At 40.4% G+C, this 26,761-nt stretch overlaps 1 protein-coding gene across 1 annotated transcript; it reads right to left on the bottom strand.

Annotated features, from left to right (window-relative positions):
* Positions 1 to 567: 567 nt before the first annotated feature.
* On the bottom strand, positions 568 to 21,906 carry eve1 (even-skipped-like1). The gene is given in 4 exon segments (XM_051944864.1): positions 568 to 1,041; positions 5,239 to 5,462; positions 5,465 to 5,486; positions 21,892 to 21,906. Coding segments are annotated over 4 exon segments (735 nt in total).
* Between the last annotated feature and the right edge of the window lie 4,855 nt (positions 21,907 to 26,761).

The following is a 26,761-nucleotide window of genomic DNA, read 5'->3' as shown; positions in this document are numbered from 1 at the left end:
TAAACTAAATCCTAAATGGTTCAATGTGGGATCATTTTTCATTTCAGTTCAGTTTTTTAAAGGAAATTCCCTTTTCCAAATCAATAGTAACATAAAATGACTTTCTGCAGATGGAATGCTTTAGAAAAAATTAGAAACTGAAGGAAGATTTAAAAAGAAGAACCTCTTGTCGAGAAGCTAAGCTGTGCAAACAGTACAGAGGTCAGACTCCTTAGAATAAAGACAGAGTGTGGATGCCTGTGTGTTAAGGATGTCAATGAATCTCAGATTAAACTGATTTTTTGCAGGTTTCCACAGGCTTAGTGAAGGGTTTGTTACTCTAAAGAAGGTCAGTGTTCAGGATAAAAAAAACAGAAGTTCATAAAAAGTAAAATCTATTTGTCAGCAGCCTCATGTGATGATCGTTTTAGAGAACACTTTAAAATCTCATGCTTCCAGGAGTTACTGAGTTTCATCTGTAGTTACACCACAGCAAATGAAACTCTGCAGTCGCTACTCAGCCATCTCCTCTGTTAATCTTCCATTAATGCTCATCTCAGTGAGCACGCTGCCTGTTTTCTTCGGGTTTTACACCATCTCTTCCCTCCGCTCCAGACCAGGAGGATGGATCTTCGGACTTCGGGGCCGGCTCAGTCCCATCGCCTCCCCTCTGGCTTTGAGCAGCTGTTCTGGTCCCCAGTGCAGACAGAGGGGGCAGGGGCATGAAGCAGAGTGGTGCATGAGGCTGGAAGAGGGGTAAAGGACCGCTGCTGCTGCTGGAGGCAGCCCCCCGGGTCTGCTGTGGAACTGGGACAGACGGAGGGCATCCAGGGGCCTCATGGGTGGACTGTAAGGACTGTGAGGTGAGGATGGTGTGGGGGAGAGAGCCAGGGGGGAGTAGTGGTGGAGGGGGAGGTGGGGTGGGATGAAGGGGTACGGCAAGGTGGAGGAAGGAGAGGATCGGCCCATCAGGAGAGCCCCGAGGGGGTCGACGAGAGGATGAGGCCACGGGATGGAGTGTCTCTGACGTTTGTCCTTCATCCTCCTGTTCTGGAACCAAACCTGGAAGGAAGAGAAAAATAATATGGGCAGGAAGGTCAGGATATGTTGAAACAACGACCACTAAAAAATAAGAGCGAATGAGAAGGTATTGAAGAAAGACTTCAAAAAGAAGAGAGGCCTTTGAAAGCTTCAGCAGATGGACATTCAAAACTACACAAGAGCTGACAGCAGCGGTCATTTGTTCAACTTAAAATAACCTACATGTTTTCAGACTAGAGGTAGTCATAGCAGCATAGTGTTTGTGTTGTAGAGGTTTTCAGACTGAGATGTGAAGGGATTCGCTGGTCTGGCTGCTCACCAACAAGCAGTAGAAGCTGAATAGCTGTGAGCTCACAGAGGCAATTAATGTAGATTAAAACATCTGCCACTTCATTACACACTCCTTCTCAGAGTCATAACTCAATCGAGCCTAAACACAGAGGTATAATATCTCTATTTTTAATTCAGCATGGGTAGCACTTTCTCAGAATACCCTCATGTCCAGTAGTCAGTGCAATATCGAGGCTAAAGATGCTCCAATGGATGCCTGAGAATCATCGTATCTTAAAGTTTTCTTCAGAATAATCCAAAGTAATAATTGTATGTACTGTTGACTTTTAAAAAATTGGAGCTACAATCTGTCCCTATTCATACATGTTATTTAAACCTTAGCAGTGTGTTTCTGTTGCTCAGTCTTAACAAAAGCACATCTGTAATCTAAACCATGCTGTGCTGCTATGTGGAGCTGCAGCAGAAAACAACATCTGGCCTAACTGAAAGCTAATTTTGCAGAGTGGTCTAACATCACCACTGTATGTTACTGGTTTTAAGGTGTCCACTGGTCGCAAACCAAAGCACAGGACAGACAGAACATCTTTGGACCTTGAATATCGACAGCAGACGAACAAACATCCAAAAGCAGTCGAGATGTTTCTCTGAAAACCTCATGACGGTGTGACTCGGTGTTACCTCCAGAGGGATGCATTCTGTCTGAAACATCACTGTTAGAATCAAATTTGACAGAAATCCATACATTATTTGTTTCATTTGCTATCCTGCTGACGGCGCAAAAGCAGAGGAAGTCACTGTGTAGCAGCCATGATTATTCCTGGACTGTCCTCTCCAAAGACATGCTGCTAGCTCCACTAAAGCCTGTAAATAGAAGCTAAAGGGTTTGAATGTTTCACTCTCTATCAGATGACTCAACAAGGGACTTAATCCTCTCTTCTTGACTCCTAGGTTTCTCTGACATCTCCGCCTTCTTGAAATCTTAAAAACTAAGACTGGCGAGCTGTCCTGAGTCCAGTGCTCAGCTCTTTTACCAGCTCACAGAATCTCCCGGAAGGCTGCGCTTCTAAAACGTCAGGTGGCAGCGTTTACGAGGCCTCTCCTCGCATTCCTGCTCCTTCATAAAAGACCCACCAGTAGTTGGCAGAAAGGTGGGTGCATTTACTGCACATTAAAGCTGCAGCGCCGGGCGCAGTGGGGCCTCAGCGTCAAATGTTAGACGCCGCTAAAACTGTCACTACTCAATCTGAAACGCTGATTGAAACCACAAGTGAGAGGAGATGAGAAGCTCCGTCACACAGGTGGGTTTGGCTCTCAGACCGCTGCTTCCTGTTGTGGTGTGGTTGGTTTTAGTTATTTAATGCTGCGTCCATAAGCAAAGACACTGTGAACAAATGAGGTGAGGCTAAAGAAGTTCACAAAGCCTGAAAATCAGTTCACCACTGGCATTGGTTTCAGGCCTGTATGCTAAATAAAATCTAGCTCCAGTAATTAGCCATGATTGTTCAGTACAAACACTAGAAACAGGACAAAACAGTTTGGCTGTGTCCAAAATCGCATACTAATGTACTACTCATACTAAGTGTGAAGTCAAAATAAGTATGTAGTGCGTTCACATTAGATAGTATGAAAAGACTGAGTATGTGAGAAATACCCGGATGTATACTATATCCGGAAAATTTTTAAGTATGCTCGGTGACCACACTAGTCATACTCAGCCGCCCCAGAATGCTTTGCGAGCTATCCACCGAAATGGAAGCCTCCGCGGGATCTGTGGCCGGACCGGGGCGATTTTTATTTTATTTTATGTGGTTAAGTAGTCATCCTAATCACCCCACAGATTTGAGAAATAGGCGTTTTCTGACCAACGTTTAAAATTTGTCAGACGCCTCACAACGTGCTACTGAATGCTAGCAGCTAGTTGCAGCAGCTCGCTTTGCATACAGAACAAGTAGCAGCTACCTCCAGTAGCCTGCAGCTACAACTGACACGATTCGCATAATCTGGCTAATAACTGCATGAGGAGTGCCGGCTTGAAATTGCCACATTAATTATGCGACTGTTTGTTAACGTAAAATCGACCTGAAGCCGGCATTCAGCCGAGATATTTAATAGCCGTACTAACAGTTTTTGTCGTCTGAGGTTTGAAATGCATTATGGGAAACGTAGTAGTATACTACAGTGTGAACGGTCGGCTTTCTAATCATACTTATAGTCCGTAGTATACAGTATATACTCATTGAGAATGTAGTATGTAGTACGTTAGTATGCCATTTCGGACACAGCCTTAGTCTGGGTGGCAAAAATCCAACTAAAAATTATAATTTAGACTTTTCTGGATTGTTTTTGGTGGTGGGAGAGCTGGAGATCCTTTATTTAGATGAAAATACTGCAGTGTAGAGATACTTAAATGGAAAAGAAATGCTTTTGAATGCAAAATTAAGTAAAAGCATAGAAGTATTAGCATCAAAATATAACTCCCAAAGTAAAAGCATTCATTATGCAGACTTACATATCAGAATAATGTATGCTGTTGGATTACAGCTATTGATGCTCCAGCCTTGATGTTGGAGGTGGTAAAGCTGATTTACTGCTTTATGTAGTGTAGCTTAATTTAGTTTAGCTTGTGAATGTCCCACAAAGTCTTAATCTAAAATAATACACCATGATTTATTTGCTGACTATATGTTGTATTGTTAAATTAAATCAGCAACTGAAGCTGTCAAATAGTTCTAGTGAAGTAAAAAGTGAAATATTTGCCTCTGATTTAGAGCAGAAAATGGAAAATCAAAATTGTACTTAAACACAGTACTTGACTTCAGCTTCTCAAATCTGAATATTTGCCACTTTAACTATGTTTTTATGAAAGTAAACTCATCTTATTTGGTGGTTTGTCTGTCAGATAGACAACAAATTAGAAACTAAAACATGTTAATCTGGGTTTCACGGTCTTTTCAGCGTGTTCCTACACGTTATACGCTAAACAATCATTTTCAAGGAAATAAATGTCAGGTGCAACATTTCCCCAGGTTTTATGTGTGTAATCCAGAATTTGGTGACATTCAAAAAGCAAAATTACAAAAACTACATTTGGAATTCACCGTGTGTTCTGCAGCTTGTCAGGAGATTTGGAAAAATATATTTTAGCAAAAGCAGGGAAACCACACGTGAACAGACAACCCTGTGGCTGAGCTCTATCCTTGTTATAAGACTCTAAATCTGGAGCAGATTTAGGCTCCTAGTATTGTTCATACATAACATTTCACTACAGCGGTGTCAGATTTAATCTTTCAGTTACACCTTTGCTTTATCTGAATCCCATCTCCTTGAAAATGCCGTGATAGTGATGTGGACCTTGAAAGGAGATTCAACAACAAACTTGGTAAGAAAGTTAATTTTCTCAGTGAACTTCATCATATACACCACCAGTCACAGCTTCTCATTCACTGGTTTCATTTAATTATTTTATACTTTCTAGATTAAAATTGAAGACATCAAAACTACAAAAGCATGAATATGGAATTATGATGTAAACAAAAAGTGTTAATGTTCAGTATTAATGTAGACAATAATACAAATTAATAAAAGTACTGAATGAGAAGGTCCAGACTTTTGACTGGTAGTAAAATAAGGATTATTTCTGTCAGTTGGAGCACAATGAATCTGGGGATCTGGGGTTTTACCAGGACTGTCTGCAGAAAGCTTACAACCACCTGAAATTTAAAGGACTCCAGAGGGACTAAAGCTTCATCTGAGCAGCTTCTGTTATTAATAATTCCAAATATCCTTCAGATAAACAGGCCTCTGATCTCAGTCTATGCGTTAATCAGCTCTGAGATCTGCAGCTTTGCACCGTTTTTCCAGCAGAGCTTCAGTTTAACAAACACAGATGAAGCCCCTGAGCTGCTTCCCGGGGCTCCGGTAACCTACTTTGATGGTGGTCTCCGGTAGGTTGAGCGCCGCCGCCAGCTCGCAGCGCCGGGGTCTGGACACGTAGCTCTCCTTCCCGTACTCCTGCTCCAGACGGGACAGCTGCTCGCGCGTGAACGCCGTCCGGTGCCGTCGGCTCTGGTCGAGCAGAGCGCTGCGCGGGCACGAGCCCTGCTGCTGCTGCTGCTCGCCGCCGGGACCGTGCACGACGGGGACGGCCGCCACCGGCGTCTGTCTGCCGTCCGCCACTGCGTTTAGAAAAACACAGATGATATTAAATTATAGCCCTAAATGAATGTTAATGCAAAATTAAAACATCTAATAAAAATGTTGATGACGATTAAATAGAATAAGTTTTATTTTATGTTTTAGATAGTCTAAAATGCAGTGCCTTATTAGCATTAAAAAGCTTGGAAATCTAAATCTGCTCAGTTTCAGGCTTCTGGAGACCTCAGCTCAGAAACACACTTTATTTTCCTGCTAACTTTCTCTACTTGTACACGAATTTGCTTCTAACTTGATTTTAAACCGATGATGCTTCAGTGAATTTCTCATCAGTTCCTGCTTCTGTTTGGCTCTGGGATTCCAAGAAAACATGGCCAAAAATAAAAAGAGTTTCGAAATATGATCTGTGTTTGGCATCGACAGAATTTGTTGGACAGCGAAACTCCTCCAAGAACATGAGGGGATTTGACAGGAAGTGTGACCCAAACATAACGAACACCATAATGTAGTAATACACCATTTCTTGAATAGTAAATTGCTAACAAAGGAAGACTTTTTAAAGTGTAATTTAACAACTTCATAAAGAAAGAAAATAAATAACATTTAAAGGATAACTGCAGACATTGTTTCTACAGTGCCGTGATTATCTTTTCACATTTGGTTGCAGCCTGTGGAAGTAAAACAAAAGTCAAAACATTTCTTCATCCAGTGTTTACATCACTTTGGGCACGGTTTGATGGAGCATAAATGTACTTACGCATCTGGTTGTTTCTGTGTTTCTGGCCTCCGAAGGTTTAAAATAAATAAATAAAATTATTAAACATAAATTAAAAGTTCCTCCTTCAGTGTTTCTGTCCTCCTCTGGGTCCTCAACAAGCCCTCACAGAGGCCCGGTGAAGATGCTGCCTGCAGCCCGGAACAAACTTATCTCCATGACGCGCACACACGCACGCACACACACACACTCCAGTCAGGTTTGCTCAGACAGTCAGGGGGAAGAAGATGAGGTGTTTTTGTCCTATCACCCCTCCCCCTTCTCCTCCCCCCGGGCTCCTCTGTCCCCCCGGTTCTCAGGCGCATCCAGACGGGCCCGTGGCGGAGGAGGCGCCGCGCAGGGCCGACGGCGCGCACTGCGGGCCCGGAGAAGGTGTTAAAGGTGTTTAGGGATGAAGCCTTTGGTCTTCGTCTCGGCCTTTGTACTTTTGTTATGGAGAATTAAGGAGAGCAGCAGAGACCCTCATTGTTCTCCGCCGTTTGATGTCTGCTGGTTGGAAGTGAATCGTTCCAGCACTAATGGCTCCGAACAGGCCGATGGAGAGAATTATTATAGAAAACATTAACTGTCTGCACTGTAGGCGATATATTTGTTTAATACGCTGTCAAACTACCCAAAAACATTATTTCATGAACGGTTTAAACGTTTTTAGTTTATTAGCTTCATACTAAATAAAAAAACAATCCTTTTACCATTTTTTGATAACAAACGTTTTTTTTTGGCAGATATGTGCCAAATTAAGTAGCCGAAGTTATTATTTTATTTGGCAAAAGTAACGTTTGCAATAAAACCCGTAAGGCAGTGCTTTCCTCCAGGTGTCTTGAGGAAATATTCTGTATTTGATGGAGCTTTTAAATAATAACCACTCATGCCAATGGGCAGATTAATTGAGCTTTATGACGCGTAATAGCAGTGCAGCATGAACCCAAACGCATCCCATAAGTGCACAGCCTTCCTTCCCCTCCAGTGCACAAGCTGACCCTTGAACCAGTGTTTTGGAGTTTATTATGGCTATAATCTGTCTCTGATTGTTAATCCAACGGCCACATGATGATAAAGAGGACAGGCTGGGGACAGAGACAGACAGACGCCAGGTAGGGTGGAGTCACCGCCACGGAGGAAATTTATCATTATAAAAACAGCTCAGGTGCTGCAGAGAAGCCGCATTCAGAGCCATCCCTCAGCTTTTATCTCTGGTTGATGACTTTCACGGTCATAAAATAATATTTCTGAGAGTCTGCTCCCATCAGCTGTCTTTGATATGTGCGACAAGATGTGAGGTGTTAAAGTGAGAAAAAGCAGAGAGGAAAAGCCTGTTTCAAAACCTGTATATCAAGTGTTTGCATTCAATAGTTCAAGGCCCAAAAGTAAAAAGAAAAATAAAACAACATTTTGCAGGTTGACAATTTCAAAATAATGCAGCAAAATTAAATTTTAGGACTCCAATAATTGATGCATTATTGTGTCCATCATTTTGATGCAGATGGTAAAGGTGGAGCTAATGTGTACATTCATATCAAAACCTGTAAGAATGCATCATAATGTATGACTTTGTTTTAGATCATTTGAGGTTTTTTCCATCATAATCCCTAAGCAGTGCAGCAAAAGTACAATTTTAATTTTAATGAAGAATCCTTTGAATCTTTTTCAACCTTTGAATTTTCACATGAATCAAAAACTGCAGAGTATTCGAGTAAATGCTCTCAGATGCTTTCCACCACTGAGGAATTATATCATCTATGAATAGGGATGTCAGATATTGGCTGATATGTTGATATTGTTCAGCTCTCAGTTTCTGATTCCGATATCAACCGATACTGATATCTGTGAGCTATTTAACTAACTTTAGGTAACATCACATATCTCCTGTGGTGAAATTAACACATCATGCCTCTTTTTGTTGTGATGATCCACCGGATGCATCCTCAGATATAAAGAGGCTTTCAGATGGAAACATAGTCTGTAAAATAAGAAAAGTAATTCAACTAAACTTATGGGGGAAAATGTCATATATTTTTTAAAGTTGTCTCTCCCTCTGTGAGTTTAGTAAATGTTGGTGAAATCCCGGCATTACTTTATCTGTTTTCATGATAGGCAAAAAAAATAAAATGATCTTGACCGATATTCCATTTTTATGCCGATATCTGACCGATAATGTTGGACATCCCTGTCTAGGATTCATTGCTTCCTAACTTCTGTATTTTACTGACATTGGCTTCACTTCCTTATTGTTTGGGTTCTAAAAAGAAGCAAATGTTTTTCACTTTAGTTAATCCTTTATTTTAAATCAAAGCCATGTATACAGTAGAACTGCAGCTCCTCCTTATGACTCAAACTAGACCTAAAGTGTAAATTATGGCAATAACCATAAAAGCTGGTTATTACTCACTAGAGACTCTCTGCTGGATCTGCAGTGAACAAATTGTTTTAAAGCTTCAATAACATAATTCCAGAGACTGATGTGAGATATAGGAGGGGCGGTGTAGCGAATACTGTCAACAGCAGCACTCGTTTACTGCAGTGGAGAATGAATCCTTTGTTTTTAGCAGCTGAGACCTCTAAGAGAAGCAGCAGAACTCTGAGTCTTAACTTTAAATTCATGTTTACAGCTTCTATAATAGGTTGAATTTATGAAGTATCAAAGTGATAAATGATTGGCCTCTTCCAGCTGTGTGAAACTGAACACAAGAAACAGTTTCATAAAATCAGTTAGAAGTTTTTATTCATCATATAATGTTCATTTCTCAGTGGAGCTTTGGTGTTGAGTAGTATGATTTACTGTGCAGACCTCAGTGGATGAATCGATGCAATCAGCTGCCACATTTTGTGTTTCTATGGTCACTTCTACCTGCTCCTGATGGTGGTCTTAATGTAAGATGGATGCTTTAATGTGTGGCTGACAGCTCCTTTATTTAACTGGCTAATCTTTTCTCTCATCTTCAAACATCCTCCAAGCTTTTGCACGAACCATCACTCATGTCATCCAGTGTTCCTTAAAAGTCCTACATCTGATAACTTCGCTATTATAGCCTGGTCGTTTAAAGTAAACAGTTCTAGTTTCCTATGGGTTCCTTTGGTATTATTATATCTAATATCTGAAAATCATCTAGAATTGAGTGTTTTGTTGTTTTGGCAAAAACAGTAAAATGAGGCCTGACGTGTTAATTCCACCACAGGAGATATGTGATGTTACCTAAAACTAGTTCAATAGCCCACAGATATGGGTGTTGGTTGATATCGGAATCGGAAATTGAGAGTTGAACAATATTGGCATATTGGTTATCGGCAAAAAAGCCAATATCAGAAATCCCTACATGATCTGTCAACAGAGGATGTATTTTACCAGAGGTGGTCTGCATCATGAGGAGATGATTTCCCAGATAGCAAACTATGGGTGAATCAATGTTGAATCTATGTTGAGACCTAACGTCGAAATTATACAGAAAGCGCAAGGTTGATAAAATGTTGAGTCAACGTTTGCTTTTCAACCATAAATCACACTTTACCCAGATAGCAAAAGATGTTAAATCAATGTTGAATTAGGGTTAAGAAGGTTGAATTGTGGTTTCGGTTGAAGACTGATGGTTGGATCAACGTTGATTCAACAACATTTTGTCAACATTGAAGTTTGTGTTTAAAAGATTCCATTGAATCTACATTGTATTTTGGTTTAATTAAAATGTTTGACAGGTCAATGTTTAATTAATGTTGAATCTATGTTTGCAAACATGTAATCTATGTAAGCAAACGTTGACTCAACATTTTATCAACCTTGCGCTTTCTGTATAATTTCGACGTTAGGTCTCAACATAGATTCAGCATTGATTCACCCATAGTTTGCTATCTGGGTTAGGCATAAAAATTAGGATGTTATTTTAGGAAGGTGACGATAGGTAACAGCCTATAACTGTATCTGACCACTCATAATGCAAACATAAGACTAGCTTAATGCTCATTCTTATTCTCCCTGTTCTACCAGTCCATGAACAGTCCCAGTCAGTCTCAATGTTTTCTCTGTTTTCTACTTTCTGTAAAAGTTGCTGTTGTTCCGCAAGTTTAAGCTTCGACTCAGACATTTCATCCGCCATTGAAACCCCACAGCTACACAGCGTTTTGGTGCTCTAACTGAACACATTGGACACTGATGCTCCACGATGCTGTGAGCGGATGTGGACCACTTCTGTTGGCTCTGGTTTAGATTTAGTACAAATCTAGCTTTAGTTTCTCGCTGATATCACACTTCATCCATTGCTGCTGTCATAAATTCTACATCTGCTAGAGGGTTCTGTCACTTAAACATAAAAATATGTTCTATATGAGCTCCCAAAGCCTCTAAATATGCAAAATATATCACGATGAGCAAATACTTGCATTTGATAGAATGCTGCAGTCATTAAACATGTATGGTTTTAGTGTTTACTCAAGGTAAATATTATGTCGTTAAAATGGGAGGAAAAGGCGATACAGAACATATTTGATGCTGTCAGACAGTGTAGAATAAGATGATTTTACAAGCTATAAACAACTTGGAAAGAAAGGAAAGGAAAGCTGGTTTGAAGGTGTCAAAAAATCAAAAGAGAACATGTGAAGAGTCGTAACTTGCCGGCTGAGAGGATGTTGCTGGTTGCACATTTTGTTGAGAATCTTCATCTGTTTTCAGTAACCGTAAAGATGCACTATTTGTGGTTCCAGTGTGAAAGTGGTGTGAGTAAACAGGTGAAATGGAAGCAAGAAGATCTTTAGCATCTGATCTTCACTCACAGTCCTATAGATCTCTTCAATAAATCCAAAAATATTTTTTCTGTCTTTTATGTCTCTACTCGAAACAAGTGAAAATGCTCTTTGCTGATTTCAGGATATCAGTGGTTAGAGAGATGTCCTAACCTCATGTGAAGGTCATGGGAATAAAGGCTGGGAGGCTGTCATTTAGAGCGATGAAGTGTCCTGATCTGTGTAACTGATCAAACACTCTGTCTTCTCCACCACATCCATATTTGAGGAACGGCACACATGTTGCCTGACTTCTCGACGCTACACGTGTTAAACATATGTAAGCAGGCTGCACATGCAGCTGAAATGTTTTGAGAACTTACAGAAAATCCGTGTGTTGTCCCCAAGTACACCCACATACTGAACGTGTTTGAAATGAAACAACCTAGCAGGGCTTGTGGAACATATGCTAATGTCTTCATAAGGGATTCTCAAGTTCCCCAGTGCTATTATTGTGGTTGTACCCGCATCAGATCAGTGGAATGAATCCTTCAGTGACAGTCTGAGGCCTCATTGGCACCTTTCCTTCTCAGAGATGATGGGAACAGTCCTTCTCGGCCTGTTCTGAGGCTTTTCTTGTGCATTTGGAGGCCGACCAGCTGGTGTAATTGTATACACTCTGTTTACGTTGCCTGTGGGGAGTTGTGGTGAAGATGTTATTAATTAGCTTTTCCTCCATGCTTTTCCTTCCAGAAGTCTTCATCGTGACAAGAAGACGGATCGTAAGCATTCCTGATATTCTTAAGCCATGAAATAGTCCAGTGGTCAGTGTGGTTCTGTAAAACGCAGAGAAAACAGCTGTTTCCATCTCATGCTGAGCCTCACGAGTCAGTCTGTTTTTGTCGTTGCTTGTTAAGGGGATCGATCAGTCCTCTCACCAGACAGCACATTGATGCTGGATGAATCCTGGATTTATCGTCATCTCAAGGGGTTAACAGGAGAATTTGTAGGTTTTGATTTTGAGCAAATCACCTCCGTAACGTTGGAAGCATGTGTTTGTGATTAGGCCTTGTGCTGTTTAATGTTTCCTGCAGTCACTTTGTTGACAGCCTTTCATTTACTTTGTGGTAAAGAGCAACAGTGAGTTTTACACTAAAGATAATAGGAGTGGAGCTGCATCTAGGTAGCTTTTAATGTTGTCTTGCAGTGTCTTGAAAAGGAAGCTACCGTAGGGTGTGTTACTTTTAAACTGACAATTCAGTAAGAAAGAATGTTTTAGCTTATCGATATGTTTCAACGGCATCTGCTGTCTTCTTCAGAGTGTCATCTGACGTGTGATGACGTGTTCTTTTTATCACGTGGCCGAGCTGATAGATTCAACCTCCGATACAGAGACAAGGACAAAACACCTAAAAGCCTGAACATCAGGAACCCCATCCCGACAAAGAACGTAGAAAACATCATCAGCAAAGCAAAGAAGGCCCTCATCAGAGAGAGGATACGGACAACGACAAACAAACTGGAAAAAATCACCACAGTAATACAGGAGGATTCAAACTAACTCAAAGAACTCCTCCCTATGGAGCAGACAACAGATAAGGTCACACTTCAAACGCTCTCATGAAGAAGAATTCATCACAACAAAAAATCACCACATCCAAAAACTGAACAAACTAGAGAAAGAAAAAACAGAAACACACACACACAAAATTCAATAATAAATGGGTATGAAATTTATCACAACGCACCCTCACAGAACCACAAAAAACAGTTTTAGACAGAGGTTTCAGTTTCACCATCACTGTGTTCACAATCATTCAGTCATCCAAAGCAACGACGGCAGGAGTCAGTGTCAGCAGTCTGTCACAGGCTACAAACAGAGACACCCTCACACAGCTACGGACTATTTACAATCACCAATTCACCTCAGCATGTGAACTGAGGAAGAAGTCGGAGAACCTGGAGAAAACCCACGCTGCACAGGAAGAAGATGCAAACTCCACACAGAAAGATCCTGGCAAGGCATGGATCTATAGCTATGAGGCAACGGCGCTAACAAGCCAGAAGCAAAGCAACAGTCTGACACGCTAAGGTCTGCAGTGTTTTGATTTTACTTGGTGTTACTTAAAAGGAGATGAATACTGAATATTTTTTCTTAACTTTCATAATGTTGTCGTCACGGTCAGCAAACACTATCAGCATCACAAACTGTCTCTGTTAATGCAGGAGCCTCAGCATGTGGTTATGTTCATGTTGGGTATAAACCTCTGAAACCTCTGAGCTCATTCATGCAGCTGCCACAGGTTTTGGTGACAGCCATGCTAGCAGCTCTGAGAAGCTGTACTTTAACACAGCAGTGCTTTAAGTTAAAAGCTGACATGTCCATGAGAACATGCTGACGATGGCAGTGCTAATGAGACAAGGTAAGATCTATTTTATCCATCCCGAAGGAAATTATTTTGCCAGAGTTCAATAAACAATGAACAAAGGTTAGTGGAACACGCACAATTACACAGAGGTTAGTAGTAAAATAGAAATAACAAATAATATAAAATACAAAGTACAAAATGTACAAAATGAAAGTTTCTAAAAATATGCTAATGCTAAGCTGGTATAATGTTTGCCAGGCCCCCACTCATTACTGCAGCTCGTGCTGATGGGAATGTAAACAATTTTGCATGGAAACTATAAAGCAAAGAATTGGAAAAATTCAAAAGTTGACCTGCTGCGTGTGCTGGATGGAAATTCAAGGGATCAACAAAGTGTTTACGATCTCGTTAGGGGAAGATGGATGCACACGGCAACTTTAATTGCAATCAGATTAATAGCTGTCGCTGCATTTCACAGAGGGACTAAAATCAAACATGAGCACTTGAACTGTGACAGAATGTGAGCTCTGGTCTAAAACATGAAAGTCACATTCCTCTACATGCCAGTCGTGACGTCCGCATCCTTATTTCTTCTCTGGAACATAAAAGCCACTGCCTTCTGAACTGGAAAAAAATACTGGCACTGTACATAAAGCACAGCCTGCAAATCATCTGCTGTGAATGTGATTCCAGGGGGTACTGTGCTGGGTTTGCTGCACCATTAAACATTTCAACTATGTGGAACACTTGTAAGAAATTTAAGAATGCGAACACGCCATGTGCACCTCTTTCGTCATGAGATTTAACAAAGCCACTCTTTTTCATTTTCCTGTGTTTCATTTCTGGAACAAGGGTCTGGTCATGTTGGAAGATTTTCCACTAAATCTGAGTTACAAATTCAGCGTAGCTTGTACACAAGGCAGGGTGTGGAACATGAGGGACTGAGGTTACACAAAATGACTTTGTTTAGCATTGAAAAACATTATTTAACTATGCTGGATAGTAACATTAAGCAGATCCATGAATCTGAAGGTCTGTCAGATACCAGAGCACCACTTTACAATACAATGAAACTGGTTTTACAATGTGAGAAGCTATCAAGACATCAATAATTTTGTTGTCAGTTAGACAATCATCATGTAAACAGCAGAAATATGGAGTTTTTTATTAATTATTAGGAGAGTACAGCACAGCCACATCTTTCTAGACTTTAAACTGCTGTGGAAAGGTCTGAAGTGGATGACCCGGCAGTGATAGAAAAACCAGAAAAGTCAGGAACAAAGAATTGAATTCCTGTCATCAAATATTGCTGAAAATGTGTAAAAAAAAGTGTGAACTATGTTTGTGGAGTTAGACTGTCAAACCGTTTTTTTTCTTTGTTTTTGTGTTCAGGATGAGCGAGGTCATGTGATGTATGATGTTTACAGACACCATGGACTGTTAGTTTACCACTTCCTGCTCTTCGTGGTGGATGTTTGTAAGGCGCTGTTCCATGCATGTATCTACGTATTCAGTGCATGAACACGACTACAGCTGCACATGTAGAGTCGTCTCACGGGCACAAATTTTAGTCTTCATACGGACATCCATGGAAGGATCGACATGGGATCCTACAGACTGTGGAAGATGACAGAATTTACATCACACAGACTCTAAATGACTCTCACATGCTTCAGTCCATGGAAAGCCCAACAGTAACACAACACAACATTATTAAAACTAGAAAGCATTAGTATCAGTGGTTCTCGGGCTCCAACATGACCTGATCTAAACTTCCTAAGACTGATGGGATTAAGAGGAGGTGGACTGATTTAGTACAGAACTGTTTTGTTGGAGAGCTGAAGATCACCTCTAACACCTGCCTCTGCAGCGAGCATTTTACAATTTTCAGCAGAGACAACTGGGGCCCACAGATAATCTACTGGTGCTGGGTCCAAACCACTTATTTCCTTCCCCGGTCGTCCTCCTCCCATCCTGTAGTCTGGTGCCATCCTCAGCAGTAGATGCCCACAAATGGCTCTAAGCTACCGTGTGTTCAGTTTATTCTAGATATCTGAGTCCAAAGACAAAAGATTTCCACATCAACATGGCACATTTGTGTTTTTTATCTAATATACTTGCCTTGGCTGAAACTAACTCTGCATTCTGAGCTCGGTTTCTTTAGGATGAGATGAAAGATGTTAAATGAAGCTTATTTTTTCACAATTTTAAAACTGAATTTATCATTTTTGGTGGTTATTGACAGTGTTCTGCTGTGTGACATGCTGAAAGCACATATTCATCACTGCTTTACATGAAGTTTAATGTAAAATACTTCCTGTTTCACATTTACAAGACTCTGACACATGTCCAGTGGTGTGAAAAATTCTTCAAACCTTCATTTGTGTTGTTCCCACAGATGCACTGGATGCCTGTGTTATAAATAGGTGCTGTTGCTTGGGGCAGTTAGGGACAGCACTGTGTTTCTCATTGACTTTGCAGATTTTATCCACATCAAATTGCCACCAGCTGTAATTTTTACACCCATTTCAGCAGCCGTGCACCAACACCTCGCCCAAAATCAGAACGAGTTAGAATGTTGTGTTACTGACTGACTACAGTGGCAAGTGCTTTGTTGCACGACTGATGTGGGCGTGATCAGAAACACATGTTCTGCAGAAGAAGGAATAACTTCCCATACAGATGCAATACTGACCACATATTTCTCTCAGAAGGATAAATGGCATAATTTGTGACCGTGCATGCCAATAAGATTTTCGTATTGCCTTTGATTTCAGCCTCAGCACCAGGACATTTCAGAGATGTAATGCTTTCCATTGTTTGCAGTCGCACTCTGCCAAACCCTTTATCCCAAAGGGTTGGTAGTTTTGATCAAATGATCAAAGTACACACTTGTATCTGTAACACACATGGCTATTGAATTTGCTTTATCACCACCGTCGTCGTGCTGAGTCTGCAGTGCAGAGATCGTTTAGTGAGTAACCCAGAATCTTAAATGATTTTCCTGGTGGAGTTTTGCCTGTGGTGTTAGAAGAGAGTCCATGTCCTCTCAACCTGCTTTATCTGCTTCAACTACTGACAGCTCTCATTTACCAGCATCATCTCCAACAGCCCAACAGAAAGAAAGACTTGCAAGTTGTTGTGTATTTAATTCTAACACACAATGAAAATACCGTTAAACACAATAGACGACGTGGGAACAGGTCTGCGTGATGCTGCAAGGCAAAGCCAGACAAAGGAAGAAGATCTAATCCAAACAGGCATATTTTACTGAAGGTTTGTCAATTTCTAGACCACCAGGCAGCGTTTGTGTTTTCCATTGTGCAGCTCTGAATCACTTATAACTACAATCATTCTCTCTTCTTGCTTGTTTTTGGTGAGTTTATGCTACATTAAGGCTATTTTGACTTGGTAGTCTCAATTTAATCTTCCATGATTACCCTCCTTACTAGTCAAATAAGTGGGACAAAATTAGAATTTACATTTTTTTTAGGGCTGTCATGTAGAGTTCATGTTAATTAGACTAAAATTTTAAAATGAAATATTAATACTATCATCAAAATTTATCTTGAACTTTGTTTATTGTGTGTTTTGTCACACAGAAAGTAAGAGTATATGGAGGTAGAAAGAGTCAATTAATGTCCTACATATGTTTCTGAGCTGGAGGGTCGACTTGGATTATTCACAGTATTATCATAGTGGATTATTATATGTGTATTTTACTTGTTTTATGTCATTTATCCAAGTTCTTCTGGAAAACAAGAAATATTATTCTGTACTTTCAGCAACTGATTTTATCTTTATTTATTTATTTATTTACTTACAAAATCAGACGGTCTCCAGACCCGGCTCAGAGTGCGCCCTTCCGCTGTCTCCGGGAGATCAGCTATTAATACCTTCTGCACATTACTTATCATGGCAGTTTCATAATCATGCCGGGCGGGGACTGCACTGTAACTTTCACTCATTTGTTGTTTGAACCACCGGGCCTCCAGGGGGCATGACTGTCTGGGGCGTTGCTGTTTGCGTCCAGTGCTCATGTGACGCGCTGCTTCGACCAATGGCCGGCTCGACAGGAAGCGCTAACAGCTTCATTAGCGCGAGAGTGCTAGTCTCTTTTCACCGTCTGCCAGTTTGTTAAATAGATAAGTGAGTAGAGATGCTGATGATATTGTTGGAGTGTATATTTATAGTTGCCGTGACGAATTTGCAGTGCTGTGAGTGTCAGTCTGTTGTTACGTTTACAATAATAGTCGTGGAGCTCTGGAGCTTCTCTTCACATCGTCTTCCACCTGGACTGGTTTGGTCGGGAGCATGAGCAACAAACGTGAAAAACTGCACTTTAACATCAATGAATGACACTGAAGTTTAATCTCTACATAAATGAGACTGAGTCTGGATGTGCTGCTCTGTCATTAACTCCTAAGTTTAGAGAAAGTTCAAACTAAAGAGGACAGTTCAGATCAGACTTGAGAATGAGCTGATTTTGGTAGTTTGGTAGTTTTAGTTTAGGGTGCTACTGCGGAGTGTTTTTGGGTTTAAGAGGTGAACAGGAAGAGTTTTTTGTATTGATGATCTTTTACTTTGTTCCTGGTTGGAATGTCCATCAATGTCAGCGTGAAGTTCACTTTTAGTTCTGTTGATTTATTTTTATTTTACTAACACTCATTTGCTTTCAACCCCCTCACATGTTGTGTTGTTGTAAACTTACTCTGTCAAATAAATACTCGTCTGACCCTCTGGAAACCAGCATTTGGACTGTTTTTGTGTTGCTCCTCACCTACTTCAGACAGCCGGGACAGAACAACGTTTTGTGGACCAAAGGCTAAACTATGATGTTTATAGTGACCTGCTATACTATAGGCTTTTTTAATTGACATATTACTATGATGTTTTTTTCGTTTTAGTTTTTTTTAGCAACATATAAGAATTTGAACAGTTTTAAAAATTACTATACTTTTACTTGTGTAATGAACTATTATTCTATGGCATATTAAACTCTGATGTTTTCTTGAATAACATACTATTTTGACAATAAACGGCACTATGACATTTACTGAACCACATATCATACATGACAGTTTTAGGCAACATCTTGTCATTTTGTGCTTTTTGAACCACATAATAATCTATGGGGGTTTTTGTTGCTATACTATGAACTACAGGCCATACTATGTTATTCTAGAAAAGTAAACTATACTTTGACACTTTCTGAACTACATCCTATACTATGGTGTTATACACAGAGTGCTTTGGTTACATGTTGATTTATAATCTAGATTTGTTCTGTTTTGTTTTTAGACAGGATTACCACAGATCTGACTGTGAACACCGCTGACACCCACCTGAGGGAGATGCTGCCTCAGACCTCCAGGCTGCTTGGTCGTGGTCTTTCTGCTCCAGAACATCTTCATCAACTACGTCTTCTTCTGAAGAGGCTCTCAGACGCTGCAATCTGTGACCTTAGATATACAATAGATACCATAGATATTTATCTATCTACTGATTCATATCTATATCACTAGTCTGGTCTGATGCAGTCTCGATGATGACGTTTCACGAGGATGTGAGAACCAGGTACGGACAGTTAAGTACTGAGAAACGACCGCAGTCTTCTTACCGCAAAGGTACAAAGCTGCTCGTCTTCTCCTCCAGCATCAGGAAACGTCTTCAAAGCTTCTTCAAATCCAAACCAAATACAATCAAAAGATCAAACTGACATCACTGGTGCATTTAGGTGTAGTTGGACAACGAAGTTGTGTTCGGTAGCGTCGGAAATCAGAGTTTCAGTAATGTCAATTTCCAACGAAAATCTTTTGGGGGGGGTGCACTGGGTGGCCAATTAGATTACAGGGGAGGGACCACTGCCGCCCCCCACCCCAGAGATCTGCCACTGTTTAAGTCTTAAATTCCTTCACTTGGAACTTCAACTCACCCCATCTGAGAGGCAACAATCCACCGGTTTCTGACAGAGAATCATGGCTTCACATTTGAGGGTGTTGACTCTCCTTCACATCTGGCTGCAAACAACTCCTGTGAATGAAGAAGGAAATCTCTTGATGATGTCAAAAGAACCACATCATTGAAAACAAGCAAAGGCACTCCTAACAGGATTGGAGACATGATATCAGTATTTCATATCGATAATAGTAGCGCCCCACAACATCCCTAACCGTGTTACACATATCTGTTTGTTCATGGAACATTTTGAGAAATAGAACTATTTGCTCTCTGAGAAGTTTGACTGAAACAAACAGAATCAACAGACCAGCCCTCTTCCAAAGAAAACTAAAACCACCCACTAAATCCCCAGTAGTGACTGATTAGAGGGTAAGGGTATGATGTGTGATAAACTGGGTGATACCATGGAACGCCACTGATGCAGAACTTTTCCAGCATAGATACAAGGGTACAACTGAGAGGACGATGTGTTATGAAGTTCAGCATGCTTAGTGTTGATGTAGTGTCTGTTTCTGATGAAAGGATGAGGGAGTATTAACAGCAGATGGACTGTAGACTGTTGACAGTCTGCTTATATGGCACCAATACCTGCCGTTTGTAAACTAATGATTTTATTTCACTCAAGGATGTGTTATCACAGAGGTTACTGTGATTAATCGTCATCCTCGTTGATCTACTGCAGGATTTACAGAAGAAAAGATAAGACACCTGATAATTCCTCTTGTACTAATTACATCAGTCAGATCACTTGTCACTACAGAAACACTGGCTGACTATCGATCCATTACACTTGTGACATCTACCAAATCGTCGCGAAGAAAATGATTTTCCTGACTGAAAACAAAAGAGCAGCTCTTTGTCACTTAGCGCCATGTGCTTGTCGTTGGATGCATCAGTTAAGACGTGCAGCTGTTGGTTTCTCCTCTGTTCCAGCTGACTCTGCTGAAGATTATAGTGCTGCCCAGATGTGATGTAGTGTTTGCTCAATAAATCTGTGGGCTTTGTGTTAAGAATCAGCGAAGGCAGCTGCTGCTCTGAACAACAGCAGGGACCAAACAACTCATGATCTCTAAAAAATGTGGGACTATCACGTAGCAGCATTTTACAACATGTTGGAAGGAATTATATTATCCCCAACACTGCTGTAGTTCAGTTCTCCTCTGGCTTGTTGGGTTTGACCTGATCTTTTTGCTGCTCCGCTCTACTGTGAGCCCCCAGTCAGGCTCTGGACTATCTGATGCAAATGAATACTGGATGGATATTACCTTATCTTATCTAACAATTAGTTTACTTAAAGTGCATTGCTGTGGTCACACACACCAAGCAGCCACGACGTTAAAGCCACTGGCCTAATATTCTGGCTGAACAACTCTGACTCATCAGGACACGGAACCACTGGGGGTGTTTTGTGGTTTCTAGCACCAGGAGGTTGGCAGCAGATTCTTGAGGCGTTTTCCCACTAGCATCTACTCGGCTTGATTCGACTCGGTTTAGGTGGTTTTCCATTACTATTGAGTACTGCCTCATCGTGGGTGGAGTCGTCACAGCACAAGTCATTCATGTGTGACACAAATGCAACACAACAATGGAAGATGTCTTCATTCAAATTTTGCCAAGTTTCTTTAGGAGCAATGCACACTGTCACTGTTACCAGTTTTTGTTTAAAAAATGGCAGGTTTGTTTTTTATGAAGGAGTCACTCCTGGGTGTCGTCACTCCCTGTCCAATCAGAGGCCTGCACTCTGTACACGTCACATCATCGCCCCCACTCAGCTCGCTGGGAACCCCGGTCCAGTAGGAACCAAAATATTAGCTGGTACCAGGTACTACGTCCTGATGGAAGACCTCACAAACAGTGGAGTAGGGTAGGCGCTGGTGGAAAAGCGCCATTTAAGTGCCCAGAGTTGTGGGGTGGGAACTCATCTTGATTTAGATCTGGGGAATTTGGACCCTGGCTCAAATTTTGGGCTCTTTATCGTGCTCCTCAACCTTTAGCAGTTTCTACGGTGTGACATGAAGCTTTATCCTGCTGGACGAGGCTTTTGGCATCACGCAGTACATCTCCAATGTTCAAATCAAGTGGAAAACATTGAAAAATATCTTTCTAATCATTTCTTTCTAATCCCCTTGCCTATTAAGGTACTTCTGCAATCAATCTATCAACCAATCAAGCGCCATGCATTTCAACATGGGCTTAAAAACACTAAACGTTTTGTCTCTTCCACTTATTTATTCTCGCCTTAAAGGACTTCTTATTTTGACCAGAAAAGGTCCGTCGGTGTCGATGATTCCAGCTCGTGGTGGTTTTTCCTGAGGGAGGCTTGTTTCTGCACTGTGAGACCTTCATGAAAATCACCTTTTAATTCTCCTCAAACCTCCTGTTCCTCCTTCAGTTCACCACATGAGTAAGCTAAGCTAATCTGGAGTAAAAATAAAACACAAAAACCAGTCGGACCCAGGTCAGAATGATCTGAAGACTCTGTAAATCCACTGCCGTGCCTCATGGTTTGACTTCCCAGGAACCTTCAAGGGCAGTTTGGTTGGTTTTCCTGCAGAAAGATCCTAATCTGATCTGTTGCTGTCTGAACTGTGACTGTTGATCGTTCCATCGTACCGGTCCATCTATCATCGTCATTCTCTGTCTGCCTCGTCCTCTCTTCACATTAATTTTTTCAGTTGTGACCATATATTATAATAGAAACCATGACTAGCAGGTGGATGGATGATCGTACAAGCAGATCCAGTTAAATCGAATATATGCTTATGCAATCACATCGCTGTACAGAGGAATCCATGGATCAGTGATCAGAGCTACCAGTCCAGCATGGACACTGCAGCCAAAGACAGCAACAGAAGACTACTTTGATTTATTCCTAGCACAATGTTCTCCAGGTACTTCAGCATTTGATGATAAAAACACCTTCTTGAATGCATTACAAAATTACTTTTAGTATGTGTGACATCCAGCACTAGATTTTTGGTAGTCATCTTCAAATTTTCAAGTTAAAGTCAATAAACAATTCCGATTCTTGACTATCTTACATCTCACTAGCTTGTAAAGCTTGATTTATATTCTTGTATTGAATCTAACCCTACTTTTAGCCAAAACCGCTCTCTCTTCCTAACCTTAAAACCTCACCAGAGCGATTTTGTTGCATAACAGCAGATGGTGGTCTGGTTTTAAGCACTCTGTATGCCCACCATCCACCCCATCCACCCCCTACCAATGACAGTAGGTTTTCTTCATGTTTCATTCACTCCATTGGATGCTATTCAAACGATCTAACTGGAAAAAACAGACAAAGATTTGCAGAAAATAAAGGTGATGAAGACAGGTTTGGGTAGATCTCTTCTCCAACTTTATGCTGTGTTTTATTTTTTATTGCTCAACTTGTCATCGCTGACACAAAATATAAGATGGCTGTGAAAACACTCCAGACCACTGCAGCGTGTTCAGGTCCAAGAATCAAACTCCCAGCATCCCCTGAAGAGATCAAAGATCACTGGACTGGAGACGGATCAACAAGAACATTCAATCAGCACCAGAGACCATCTATGAACAGGAGGTGGTGTTAATGTTCACAATAAATGGACATAAATATCTCATATTTAGCTTTATTGTCCCTTTAGTTTCTTAACATTAGCTCTGGAAGTAGAGCTGCTGCACAGTGGGATCAAATTATATGTAGGCAAAAACACAAAACAGCCAATAAAGTTGATTTAAATTCTTGGCAAGTACATAAAACTACTCTGAGTACTCTGTAAACTGATGGCTCATATGTAATATATACTGCAAGTTATCTATTCACTGCTTGATGCAGTGGATGTGTTTGTTCTTTATGCAATATATATAAAAGAGGAGACAGCAAAGGTCATTTTCAACAGCTTACAGGGCTTTACTACATGACTGCTACGTCCCTTCCCTTTTTTTCGTATTTACCTTCATCCTGCAGAAGACTGAGCTTTGCTGCTCATCTCTCTCTTTCTTTGTTCCTGCTTTCTGTCCCTTTTTCCCTGAACTTTGTTTTGCAGAGGAGGTTGTCTGGCCAAAGTCTGCCTTATTTTGGCAGCAGCTAGTCATTTTGTTTGGCTTTATTCTGCCAGAAACCACCTACACATTATATAGTCATAAAACCAACCAAAACTAACAAAACACGAACTCCTTCCAACACAGAATGTGCACAAAAACACAATCACCAAAGTCAGAATATAACACAAGAAGATGTGATGCATACAGCTGAAGAACTAAAGCTGCTGGATGTATTTTTATGTACAACAACAAGAGGACATCATGCAATAAAATGCAGTTTATTCCTTGGCAGACAGACACAAGAACTTGACATTTATTGTTTGTGCTTCTGGATTTAATTAAACACTTTTTGTCCTCACATGTCCACATATGATGCTTCATCTACCCTGTTTAAGATGGGAGGAAGAATCCTCCAACTAAAGAGGGGGAGAGCTGTCACTGAGAGCGTTTTTAAAAACATAATGTCACAGACTCTATCCACCACAGTTCTCTCTATGTGTAAATGTGTTTTGTGTGCCGGCCAGGAGGATCACCTGAGCTCACACGGAGGTACAAGGCTCCCTCCTGTTGGCCACCGAGGGAACAGAACCTCACACTCAGGGACCTGGAATGACAGGCCGCTGGACATCCTGACCATGGTAAAAGAAATAAAAAGCTCCCACTAGTGAAGTACAACGTCAGCAGGATACTGGGCTCTGATTGGCTGACCAGCTGCTTTGAATAAAGTCACTTGCAGACTTAGAGCCGGTCTGACTGAAGGATTTGAGATATTCTGCAGTGGTGGTGCTGTTTTTGTTGCACCTTTCAGGATCTCTGTGGGGAAAATATCTGTGTAACATCAGCGATGTCTAATATCTAACATCAGCTGTAAAATTATGACCCTTCAGCCTGAGCAGGAGGACAGTTTTTATTCTAATATTACAAAAATTAACTAGCTTCTTCTAGAAAAACATGCAGAAAGCTGATGCAGTTCTGTTTTAGAGATTTGTTCGACTCCGATTCTTTGAATAAGGTGATTATATTTAATAAATGACCACATTTAATAAGATCATATTTAAAAAGCTCGTGACAAATTTAATTTTTAATTAATTAAACATGACAAATTAGATGTAAGGTGCTAAATCGATCTGACTGTAACTAAAGGACATTTCATTTGGAATATTCATCTCTCAGCTGTGGAACTATTTATAAACTTTTTTGTTGCTTTTATGCTGAAAGCTGCTGTGGATTCTGCTGGATTCATTCATTATTACTATTTCAGTTTGCTGACTCTAATTTAAATCTTTTTGTATCATAAACAACTAAATTTTGCTCACAGATGGCGGATTATAGGAAGTAAATATCATTAGACTGCTTCATTCCATGCAGCTCATCTCTGACCCTAAACGGTGTAACTTTGGTTTTAATGACCTGCACAGCAGGTTGGCATGACATTCTGTTCAGGGAGGAGGAGGTGAGAATCAGGATGCTGTTGATCAGTTAGAATCTAAATGAAGCTGTTCTGATTTATGTGAAAAACAAAATGAACAGCAGAGGACAGGGAACATGAATGTTGAACAAGGACACACTTCTCAGCCTCTGAGTCTCTTCTTTTCAGCTTAGATTTAAAAAGGTCCACAGAGGTTTAGTGGATGAGCTGATTTCTCCTGTCTGTTTTGTTCAGACACTTTAATGTACAAAGCAATGACTTTTTCAAAGCAAAACGCTAAACACGAAATATGCAGCAGGCCTGTAAAGGAGATGAAAAATCATCTACATCCCTGTCAGTGAGAGCAGCAGATATTCAGATAAAACACTTCTTAATCTAGATTTCTGCTAACAGTCCGTGTTATTTGTGTGCATCAGTTATCTGCAGCAAATGCGCCAAACACCGGGATTATCTGGTACCCAGTTTAATTTCGTTGCGCCTTGCAGGAAGCATTGCGTAACAAACGAGGATGTTCTGTGGTGAAATAAATTAATCTAGTGTAATATAAAAATTGTTTTCAGGTAGAATATGGAGTCTGGATGCTTTCATAAAGTCACACAGACTGTCTGCAGACAGACTCAGTGACCCGTTGGATGGAGACAAACCGGGGATCAAACCGTCAGCTGGACATCTTCATCCATTTACAACCTCAACCTTAACGGTGAGCCTTTTACTACTGATACTACTAATTCTAATACCACTACTACTACTACCAATAATAATAATATAAATATGAAAATGATTATGAGCATGAATAACTGCTCATCTTCCGGGTGGAAATCTTCGGCCCTGCAGTAAATTATTTCAGTCCATGTCAGTGAAAGTTCGTTGTTTTCTTCTCGAAATTGTAAACTTTGTAATGCTTTATTTTTTATTATAACATTAACTTCAGAGGAATATTCGACACCTGCTTGACTTTCATTCAGTATCTCTGGTCTACTGCAGGTTTAATTCTCCATCCATCAGTGCGTCTTTACGCATTGTCCGACAGCACCGCGCGCAATGCCTAAGAACCAAACAGAACCATTGCTCCAACCTTGTATTGGTTATTATGTGAGTAAAGAATTTAAATGATGTCATGCTGCTGTCTACCGTTCAATGTGAATAAAAGTATTAATTTAATAATCTACATTACTTGTGGAATTCACACCTTAACGTCTTATAATAGATAGATAATCAATTATCTATCTATCTATCTATCAACATTTTTTATTTCTCAACGGATTCACTTCTCATAGTCACGTTTATTCTGTATTAACTGGAGGTAATGTTTATCTGTTAATTATCTTTTTCATTAATTTATTGGGTTAAGGCCCAAATCCTCCTTAAAACCCTCTTTGTAGGAGAAACGCGCAGTTAATCTGTAAAGCAAGTTCCAGACCACCAAACTGAAATGGAGACGGCATCTTGAAATGCTCAAAATACAAAAAATATTTAGTTTACTCTCATTGAAGTTGATAAAAAAAATTTGAGCATAAAAACATGGAAAGGAAGCGACTGTTTTTAAAAAATGATGCTGATTGATTTACTGACAATTCCTGATCTCATTGTTTTTGTTCTTTCCGACATTATTCTCCTAACTTTTTTTCTGGGCTGTAGAATGAACTCGCAGCAGAGCCTGACTCACTGCAGGATGCACAGAGCATCATTTGCTAAAAGGCACTCATTTCTTTGGCCTGCTTCTTCATTTTCATCAGGATTATACTGAACATTTAGAAATGAAAGGTGGATTTTTTCAAAAGAGAAAATGACTGGTATATTTTAATGTGTTACATTTTCAGTAACCACAATAGATTTATTTTTGAAAAAAGAAGCTTCAACCTGACAGTGAACTCACAAACAAATTAGAAGGAGTCGGACTGTAGGATCATCAGTCCTAGCAGCATTTTATTTACTATTTGTCTGGTAAAAAGGAAAAAGAAGAAGAGAAAAGAAAAAAGTTCACACACACACACACACACACACACACACACACACACACACACA

This window comes from Acanthochromis polyacanthus, chromosome 2 (genome assembly GCF_021347895.1).
Source record: "Acanthochromis polyacanthus isolate Apoly-LR-REF ecotype Palm Island chromosome 2, KAUST_Apoly_ChrSc, whole genome shotgun sequence".
Taxonomy (NCBI): Eukaryota; Metazoa; Chordata; class Actinopteri; family Pomacentridae; genus Acanthochromis; species Acanthochromis polyacanthus.
Note: the sequence above shows the minus strand (reverse complement) of the source record. Positions and strands in the feature narration are given on the sequence as shown.